General features: G+C 38.7%; 1 protein-coding gene across 1 annotated transcript in view; it reads left to right on the top strand.

Moving 5' to 3' along the window:
• Positions 1 to 10,542, top strand: part of Atad5 (ATPase family AAA domain containing 5) — a 50,186-nt gene that overhangs the window by 21,596 nt on the left and 18,048 nt on the right. Inside the window, exons 9-14 of the mRNA XM_028759304.1 lie at positions 255 to 414; positions 829 to 1,017; positions 3,783 to 3,879; positions 5,136 to 5,215; positions 5,449 to 5,588; positions 6,211 to 6,361. Of these exons, the coding sequence (XP_028615137.1) occupies positions 255 to 414; positions 829 to 1,017; positions 3,783 to 3,879; positions 5,136 to 5,215; positions 5,449 to 5,588; positions 6,211 to 6,361 (817 nt within the window). The remainder of the gene's footprint in view (positions 1 to 254; positions 415 to 828; positions 1,018 to 3,782; positions 3,880 to 5,135; positions 5,216 to 5,448; positions 5,589 to 6,210; positions 6,362 to 10,542) is intronic.

The following is a 10,542-nucleotide window of genomic DNA, read 5'->3' as shown; positions in this document are numbered from 1 at the left end:
GGAAGGAAGGAAGGAAGGAAGGAAGGAAGGAAGGAAGGAAGGAAGGAAGGAAGGGAAATAAAATTGAAAGATATATATTTTTAAATTTTATGTTTATGTATGTATACTCCTGAATGTATGTATGTGTGTATATGTTCACCTGCCCACAGAGGCCAGAGGAGTGTGTGAGTTGCTCTGGAACTGAAGTTACAGGTAGTTGTGAGCCACCTAATTCGTCAGTGGATGGTTATTGTACATTTTGTTCTCCATTCCAGATGATGACAACAAGGAAGGATTTTACTAAAGAAGTAAGAAATCTTTTGCTGGAGGAAATAAAGTGGTCAAATCCAGAATTTTCTTTGGGAAAATATTTTCCCTTGCTTCTAAAAAAACGAGTTGAGCACCAGGTACTTTTTGAGGGTCATGGTAAACAAGGTTAGTGACAATCATTGTCATTTATGTCTACATTTGAGTTTTGAAAAGGTGAAAGCCAGCCTTTGACTCTTAGAAGTGGATAGCACAGACGGAACTTTGCTGCCAATTGGCAAGGGAAATTGTTTAGGAGTGTAGTGCAGTGGTTGCCAGCTTCCAGGGATCCCAACCCAGGCAGATCTAGTTCTGTTAAAATGCTAATTGTTTATTAATAAAGCCTTAAATGAGGTTATTGCAACTCATGTATATAGAATGCAATCTATATATTAAGGTCTGCAGCTGATGTAATATTTGATTCTTAACTTTTTATGTTTGTTATATGACTATAGATATTCAAAAGTGATAGGAAGATTATTGGGTATTGAAGATTGCTTTTGTTGATAAGTAAGCACATACATTTCTCTAATCCCCAAACAGCAAGTCCACAACTACAGCCTGATGTCAGTCAAAAAGAAACCAACAGGAAACAAGTGGAAACAGGATATCAGAAATCAAAAAGGAAGAGACCAAACGAGTACTCAGTGAGCCCGGGAAAGATAAAGGGGAAGTCAAAAGACCTTGACAAAAGAATCAGCTCTCCTTGTATAAATCTAGATCCTTCCAAAGGTATATTTCTAACTGTCTCAGGGAAGACTCAAACTGATCAAAGTTACATGGACAGTCAAGACAGAAGCAGCAGATGATTACATTCTGACAGTGGATGACGACAACACTGTCCTTTCCTGGCAAATTGGATTTTTTTTCCTCTCTTATCCTAGAACTCTTGATTTCTTTTTTTTTTTTTTTTAAATCTCTCCATCTTCCCTGCTTCCCTCCATTTTGAGATAGTCTTATTAGCCCAGGCTGATCTCAAACAAAGATAACCTTTGAGCTTTCTGCCTTCACCTACCAAGTGCCAGGACTGTAAGCATGCATTACCATGCCATGTTTATGCATGGTGCTAGAAATTGAACCCAGAGCTTTGTGTATGCTAGGCAAATATTCTGCCTACTGAATCACATTGTAAACTCCTAACCTTTCATTCTCTCTTGCCCCTCTCCACCTTTTTAAACAACACTCTTCTTATGTTACCCAGGATGGCCTTGAACGTGGTCTTCTGTCTCAGCTTCTCAAATAGCTTTGTTGGTTCACAGAGAACCATATTAACATGTTGGTGTTAAATTTATAGTTTTATTCCTTACTTATATAAATATATCTGCTTTTTTGGTTTTAGACACAAGGTCCTGCTTCATATCCCTGTCTGGCCCTGAACTCATGAGTATTAGGATTGTTAGCCTTCATTACACTTTCCTTCTACATAGGCTTTGTCTTGTAAGCCAGAGATCAGCCAGAGCTTATGGTGCAGGCCTCTCAGGAAACTGTCAGGAGGATCTAGTTTAAGCTCTACCTGCAGTGGTGTTGCATGCCTTTAGTCCTATCAGTCCAGAGCCAGAGGCAGATGGATCTCTGAGTTTGAGACCAAACTGGTCTACAGAGCCAATTCCAGGGCAGCCAGGGCTACACAGAGAATCAATCAATCTCAATCTCTCTCTCTCTCTCTCTCTCTCTCTCTCTCTCTCTCTCTCTCTCTCTCTCTCTCTCTCTCTCTCTCTCTCTCTCTCCCTCTCTCTCTCCCTCTCTCTCTCTCTCCCTCTCTCTCTTATTTATTTATTTATTTAAAAAAAAAAGCTACCTAGGATATTGAGTGGAATTCAAGACCTGTTGCTGGGGCTACAGCTTACTGGTAGAGCACTAGTTCTGAGTCCAGTGCCCAGCACTACAAAAAAAAAAAGAAAAAAGCCTGGACTCATATTGTTTTTCTATATATTTTGCTTTTCTATATATTAATTTAGTATATATGTGTACACACACACAAACACACCTTGTCTAAAGTATTCTATTGAGTTGATTTTTTTGTTTGTTCTTTTGTTCCTTGAGACAGAGTTTTTCTCTGCATAGTGCTGGCGGTTCTAGAACTCACTTTGCAGACAAAGCTAATCTCAAACTCAGGATATCTGCCTGCTTCTGCCTCCTGAGTGCACCAGGCTCTATTGAGTAAATTTAATTAATCTATTTTATATAAGGTTTATGGAATGTTTTAATAATTGATATGGCATGTCACCTACCATTTTCTTAAACATTTTTTTTTAGCTTATTTTATCTATATGGGGGTGTGGGTGGTGTTGGCAAAGGCTAGAAGATGACATTGGATCTCCTGGCATTGAAATTACAGATGGTTGTGAGCCACCTTGTGTGTGCTGGGAACAAACTTGGGTCCTCTGGAAAAGCAGCCAGTGCTCTTACCTGCGTGAGAGCCATTTCTCCAGCCCCATCACCTACCATGAGAGATATTTTTATGAACCGTCTTCCTTAAGTATACTGTCAGTTTCCTTACCTGTATAAATCCCATTCAGATTTTGATTTTGTTTGGCTGGCATGGTAGTTTGGAGAGAATTGGCAGTCTTTGGTAGAGGTGGATCCTTTGTCTCTTTACCAGATTGACATCATAAGTCAGAACTTGGTTCTTTAGCTTATTTGTTTCATGGTTCCTCTTATTAAACATGGTAATTTAAAATATAGTTATTAAAAGTTGTAATGTATACATACTACTCTCTTTTTTAAGACTTATTATTTATTTTATGTATATGAGTACACTGCAGCTGTCTTCAGATACACCGTAAGAGGGCATCAGATTCCATTACAGATGGTTGTAAACCACCATTTGGTTGCTGGGAATTGAACTCAGGACCTCTTGAAGAGCAGTCAGTGCTCTTAACCACTGAGCCACATCTCCAGCCCCCATTACTTGGTATTTATAAGTTAATTTACAAAACACACACACACAAACCAAAAAACCAAACAAACAAAAAAGCCGGGCAATGGTACCGCACACCTTTAATCCCAGCACTTGGGAGGCAGAGGCAGGTGGATTTCTCAGTGCGAGGCCAGCCTGGTCTACAGAGTGAGTTCCAGGACAGCCAGGGCTATATAGAGAAACCCTGTCTTGAAAAACCAAAAAAAAAAAAAAATTTAATTTTACATTTTTTTCTAATTTATTTGTTTGTTTACTTTTTAAGACAGGCTCTCACTGTATAATGTGGGCTGGCATGGAATTCAATATGTAGACCAGACTAGCCTCATATTCAAAGATCTACATGCTTCTGCCTCCCAAGTGCTAAGATTAAAGGTGTGTGATTGGTTTTGGTTTTTGTTTAAAGTAATTGAGTTTGGTATGATAAATTTTAAATGAAAAGTTATAAAACCTTTTTGCATTTTATAAATGAAAATCTTTCTATTCATGTCTTTTATTGCATCTAATCTAAATGTCTAAGAATGTTTGCTTATGTCAAGGAATGTAATATGTTAGTATGTTTATTTATTTATTTTTTTAGATTCTGGAACTGAAGATATGCTTTGGACAGAAAAGTACCAGCCTCAGAATTCGAATGAACTCATAGGCAATGAGTTAGCTGTCAAAAAGCTACATAGGTCAGTAGACTTTGTAAATGAATTAAGAAATAGTTTATGAATTTGGTTTTGCTAGTTGGAAAAAAATTTAGAAACTACAAAGTAATATTACATGGAAAGTCTTTTTGGAAAATAATTTCTTTTTCTTTTTTTTTGGTTTTTTGAGACAGGGTTTCTCTTATAGCCCGGGCTGTCCTGGAACTCACTCTGTAGACCAGGCTGGCCTCGAACTCAGAAATCCTCCTGCCTCTGCCTCCCAAGTGTTGGGATTAAAGGCATGCACCACCACTGCCCGGCAGAAAATAATTTCAAGTAAAAACTTTCTCTTCTTATTTCTATTTGTTTTTTATTTATTTACTTATTTACTTATTTTGGTTTTCCAAGACTGAGTTTCACTATGTAGCTCTGGATATCCTGGAACTCACTCTGTAGACCAGACTGGCCTTCAGCTCAGAGATTCACCTGCCTCTGCCCCCCAATTTTGGGGATTAAAGGTGTGAGCCAGCCACCACCACCTGGCTTTTTATTTCTATTCACCAGAGCTTATACTATTGAAACTGTCTCAAGGGGCACCTGTAATCCCTGCAGTCTAGATATGAATGTAGAAGACCAGGAATTAAATGCCAATTTGAACTACAAAGTTTAAGGCTAGCCTGGGCTGTGTGACACTCTTTTTCTTTCTTTTTTTCTTTTTCTTTTTCCTTTTCTTTTTGTTTGTTTGGTTGTTATTGTTTTGAGATAGGGTTTCTTTTTGTAGCCTTCACTGTCCTAGAACTAGCTTTGTAGACCTGGCTGGCCTCAGACTCACAAAATTGCCTTTCCAGGACTAGGTGTCATTATATACTGTAATCCTAGTACATGGGAGGTTGAGGGAAGAGAATACTGTGAGTTCAAGATCAGCCTAGGCAACATAGCCAAACCCTGTCTCAAAAAAAAAAAAAAAAAAAAAAATCAGGAGGGATCATTATGACAGCTCTCAGGGTAAAGGTGCCTGACAACCTGAGTTCCATCCCTGAGCCCTCATTGTAGAAGATGACAGCCAACTCCTCAGTGTTGGTGTCTGACTTCCTCAACCACACATACTCACAAATACACTGTGATCCTCCTGAATTGTGAAATTACAGTGTGGGAATCATGAGTGTACAGCACACCCTGTTTATTTGGTGCTAGGTATAGAACACAGGATTTATGCATTCAGGGCAAATGTTCTTCCAGCTGAGCTGCAACACAGCCCTATACTTTAGATTGTTTCTATTAACACATTTCTTTTATGACAGTTGGTTGAAGGATTGGAAAAGAAGAGCTGAACTGGAAGAAAGACAGAATTTGAAAGGAAAGAGAGATGAAAAAGAAGAAGGTATTTTGAGTTAGATTTTTTTTTTTTTAGTTTTTAAAATTTTATTGAACATTTTAGCTAAAATTTACATAAACTTAAAGATTAGTACATTTCATGTTTTACTTTTTTACTCTTTTGAATTCACTTCATAGTATTTATATGCAAGAAATTTGTAGGATTTAATTGTTGTCTCATGAGGTAAAAGTACTGCCTATGTAGTTGATCGTTTTATTTGTATTTGAATACTTTTTCAGATTTGTCGGATAGCATGGACTTTAAAGGCAGCTCAGATGATGAAGAACATCGCCTCTGCAACACTGTTCTTATAACAGGACCAACGGGAGTGGGAAAAACTGCCGCTGTCTATGCTTGTGCTCAGGAGCTTGGATTTAAGGTTAGTAGTTAGCTATGGTGAATGTTAATGTAAGAACTGAAAAGTGCTTGCAGACTTCGTTCAGATTCCCCAGCACCTGCATGAATGCTGCTAGGAGTGCATATCTGCTGTCCCGGGGCTGAGGAGGCCAATCAGGCATTTTTCTCAAACATACAAGTGGACCTCACCAATCATGGATGCCAGGGTCACTAGAAGACTCTGTTGTTTGTTTCCTTGTTTGGTTGATTGGTTGTTTTTCTGAGACGGGGTTTCTCTGTGTAAGCTAGCCTGGCCTGGAGATTGACCTGCCTCTGCCTTTTTGGATGCTAGGATTACAAGTGTGCATCACCACACATGGATAAAGACCCCTTCTTAAAAACCTCGGTGGATGCAGATTGAAGAACACAGCAAGGTCATCCTCTGGCTTCCACATGCACTCAGTGTGCAGAGAAGGAGGAAGCAGGCATGATAGTTCATACTTGTAATCCTAGTAGTTGGAAAGCTGAGGGCTGAGGCAGGGGAATTGCTGTGCATTTGTGCCTAGGCTATGGTGGGAGACCTTGTCTCAAGAACAAGAAAGGGAAGAAAGAAAAGAAAAAAATCTATTTCTGATTTTTAAATATCTATCTCTATATTCTTTTAGATATTTGAAGTGAATGCCTCTTCTCAGCGAAGTGGTAGGCAAATCCTATCTCAGCTGAAGGAAGCTACCCAGTCTCATCAAGTAGATAAACAAGGTGTAAACTCACAAAAACCCTGTTTCTTTAATAACTACAACATTGGCAAGTCACCAAGTAAGTAACCGATTACCTGAGCTATAGTAATGTTTGGAAACATAAAATCTTAAGAGAATAGTTCTCATAAGCATCTACAAATTACTTTTTATCTTTTCCTGCACATTAACACATTTTTGTTCCCCAGGCTATTTTGGGGTAAAATAAATCTGAAGGCTATAAACTAAACATCAATACCATTCTTATATGTTTCTAAACACTAAGAGCTTTTTTTTTTTTTTTTTTGGTTTTTAGAGACAGGGTTTCTCTGTGTAGCCCTGGCTGTCCTGGAACTCACTCTGTAGACCAGGCTGGCCTCAAACTCAGAAATCTGCCTGTCTCTGCCTCTCAAGTGCTGGGATTAAAGGTGTGCACCACCACCGCCCGGCTCACTAAGGGCTTTTTAAAAAACAGAGCAATAGTATAATCAAACCTAACAAAATAAAGCTTGTCCCTTGCTAAAAAACAGTCTGATTTCAGTTGTTTGTGATTTTGTATGGTTTGTTCAAATCAGTATCCAAACAAGGCCCACATCTCACACTTGACTAGGTCTTGCTTCTTGGGTTTCTTTAACCTCTCTATCAAATCCTACCTTTTCTATTCCTGTCATTTATGTATTGAAGAACTGAGTTTGTCACACTATGGATTTGGCTTCTTACTGTATTTTATTTATTAATTATTTACAGCATGTGAGTACACTGTAGCTATCATCAGACACACCAGAAGAAGGAATTGGATCCTATGACAGATGGTTGTGAGCCACCATGTGGTTGCTGGGAATTGAACTCAGGACCTCTAGAAGAGCAGTCAGTGCTCTTAACCTCTGAGCCACCTCTCCAGCCCCCTCTTATGTATTCTTATATCAGTTGCCATATTTTCCTTCCATGTATGTCTTATAAACCACTGGTGGACTCTAATAGATTCAGGTTCTATTGTATGACTAGAATACTGGAGTAGGTAGGCTTGTTCTCCCTATGACATGAAAAGAATACCTGACCCACTTCAAGTAATTGATGAATGAGTTCAATATTTTCATTCTGGCTGATGACAAAGCTCTGTCACACCTTTATTGTTACTGTGCACCCAGACATCATCTCTGTCTAGTAGACGATGTGTCTCTGCTTACTGATGATTCATTTGTATAGTTATTGCTGTATATTCAAGTTTGTGGATGTGCTCTGCAGTATCTAAGATGCTCTTCCTGCTGTTCAGCATAGTTTTCATTTCCAGAAGTTTCATGTAGGTCTTTTTTATCCTCTGTATTTCCAGTTATCATGTCCCCCATTTTCCTGATCATACAAAATATGGTTATAGCTGTTTTGTTGTTCTTGTCTATATATCTGTCATCTGTATAATATCTGAGTTAGTTTTCAGCTTTTCCTGTCTTACTTCTGGATTATATTCTTCTGTTTCTTTAGGCGTTGGGTGTGTGTGTGTGTGTGTGTGTGTGTGTGTATGTATGAGTTTATGTGCACTGTTTGCATGTAGCGCTTGCAAATACCAGGAGGTATTTGATCCCTGGAATTGAAGGTACAGACAGCTGTGAGCTGCCTGATGTGGGTGCTGGGAACTGATGCTCATGGGTGCCCTAGGAAAGCTATAAGTTCTCCTAACTACTTAGCCATCTCTCCAACCTGAATGCCTGATACATTCAATTGCCTGTCAGACTTTACAGTTTGTTTTGTTAAATGCTGGTATTTCTGTCTGCTTTAACTTGACCTTTGTTCTGAATTTGTTTGGTTGTTTCAGGTCTGCTATATTAGCCAGTATCATAGCAGCATTTAGACCTGGGCTGATTCTGCTTCTCTCTATAGTACTGCACCTGAACACCCTTGCTAGTCTCCCATCAACGATGATGTTTGTTGTTTTGTCTAGTCAAAAGAATTAATTCAGTCAGGCAAGGTGGCACGTGCTTTTAATTCCAGCACTTGGAAGGCATGTGGACTGCTATGAGTTTGAGGCCAGCTTAGTTTAAATAGTGAGTTCTAGTCCATCCAGGGCTACATTCTGAAGCCTATCTCTGAAAGAAAATGAAACAAAAATTGAAATAAAAAAGGGATGAATTTGCCATTCCTAGGTTTCCATGTGTCTCAGGATTTGTTCCCCATGACTCATTCCTCATGAGTACTTAATTTTAGACTTGGCAGAAGAAGGTTCTTCAGATTTCAGAGCACTCTGCATAGCTATCTCAACTTGTGTATTCTCTCGTATGAACTGTCTGCCTTGATTTCCTCATTCCCTGCAGAAGTCTTCTTAGGATAATTTGGACTTGTTTCCTTTCCCACTGCAGCTTAGGAATTCTCTCAAAGGAATAAGCTGGGCAGTCTTCAAGATGAGCTGTTCATGTCTTGTCCCTCATGGATTGTCCTTTGTTGGGCAGCAGTCAACAACTTAAAAGATATTTCATACAGGATGTCAATTTTTTTATTGTTATTGTTTTAGATGGAGAATTAAATCCAGTCTCAGATCCTTTTATCTTCCCTAGAAGCAGAATCACATCACTATCCTCTGGTGTTTATATATTCCCCACTTTGGCTGGCAGGCAACTGTTTCCATTGGTCTTTGGCCTTTTGATGTGGCCTCTGGAATCACTGGATCTCCTGCCTTTCTAGTGTCCTAGATAGCCCTATTCTTAGCATTGGCTGGAGGTGATTCTTCTGTTGGAAAGGTTCTGAAAATTACTTTTTTAATTTCAATTTGAGTATCTTGAAATTAAAGGTAGCACAATGCCAGCTATGGTAGTTCACACCTGAGATACGAGCATATAGGAGACTGAGATGGAGGGCTGCCATGAGATCAAAGCTAGTCTTGATGGCAAAGTGAGAAACTGTCTCATAAAGGCAAGGAAGCAGTCAGACTTGTGGTATTGCTCAGTGGATAGAATGCTTGCCTAGGATACAGTGGGCATGATGGTGTATGCCTCTAATCCTAGCACAGCAGCTAAGGTTATCTGTGGCTATGTTTCTAGTTCAAAGCCAGTCTGGATATCATAAGACCCTATCTAAGGGGACTTAATATCAAAACACTAGTATATAATTTTCAAAATTAGTAATCTTTTGTCTATGTCAAAACTAGAGAACTAAAAAACAAAGTAGTATTTCTGCTATTTATTCAATATAAACAAATGTTTTAACTTTATATTAACTATATTTTTTATTAATATTCAATATAAACAAATGTTTTAAAACAAATGTTTTACATCTCTTACCTATGTTATTTAAATGTCTTATTTTAAAATTTTTTATTTTATTTTATATGAGGGTTTTGCCTGCATTTGTATACCATGCTTGTGCCTAGTTCACACAAAGACTAGAAGAAGTTATTGGATCCTCTGGAATTGGAGTTGTATAGTTGTGAGCCAAGCCATATAGTGCTGGGAATTGAACCCAGGTCCTTTGCAAAAGAAACAAGTGCTCTTAATCTGAGGCTTCTTTAGAGCCCCAGAATGGCCTGGTGTTTTGTAAATAAAATTATAGCGAGAATAGCTATTTTAAACTCAAAATTGTCATTCTGTTTACTGAATACCTCCAATATATAAGTGATAGGATATGATCCATGGATACAGAGCAGACAAATGAACAAGGCTCAGTTACAGAATTAGTGAGTAGGGTGGCAAGTATGGAGGATACTGCTCTACTGCTTAACTAAGACTGTCAGGACCTGAGACAAGGACAGACGGTCTCATCCCGCTGCAGGAGAGGAGAGAGCATCCCTTTATGTTCTGACTTTTTATCCATCCTCTAGAACATCTTTGTAAGTACACACTATCCACATGTAATAATGATCTACTATAGAGCCCAGGGTATGCCATTACCAGTTTTCCTCCAGTATCTTCTGATTTTAAGCAGCTGTGGCAAAAATAACTGGAGGAATTTTGAGTGTTATTTCAAAATTATGTATTTATGCTTTACATTTGGTACATACATGTACTGAGAAGGCAGAAGTAGAGAGGATTGCTAAGTCTGGCCTGGCTCCAGGGATAGAACTGACTGGGGAGGTGAGGGAATGAAGAAAAATTAAAAATACACATGTAGAGAAAAGCTGGACTCAGGTGGACTGGGCTCTTTGATGGAGAAACCCCAACACCTCAGAAGCTCAGCAAGTTTATTAAATACAGTTGAACAGAGAGGCAGGGTTATTGCATGTATCTGTAAATGGAGATGGGGTTATTACCTACAGCTAATCAGGGAGGCATGGTTGAT

The sequence above is a fragment of the Grammomys surdaster genome, unplaced genomic scaffold (genome assembly GCF_004785775.1).
Source record: "Grammomys surdaster isolate TR1022 unplaced genomic scaffold, NIH_TR_1.0 126278, whole genome shotgun sequence".
Taxonomy (NCBI): domain Eukaryota; kingdom Metazoa; phylum Chordata; class Mammalia; order Rodentia; family Muridae; genus Grammomys; species Grammomys surdaster.
This window is presented reverse-complemented; position numbering and strand designations above follow the sequence as displayed.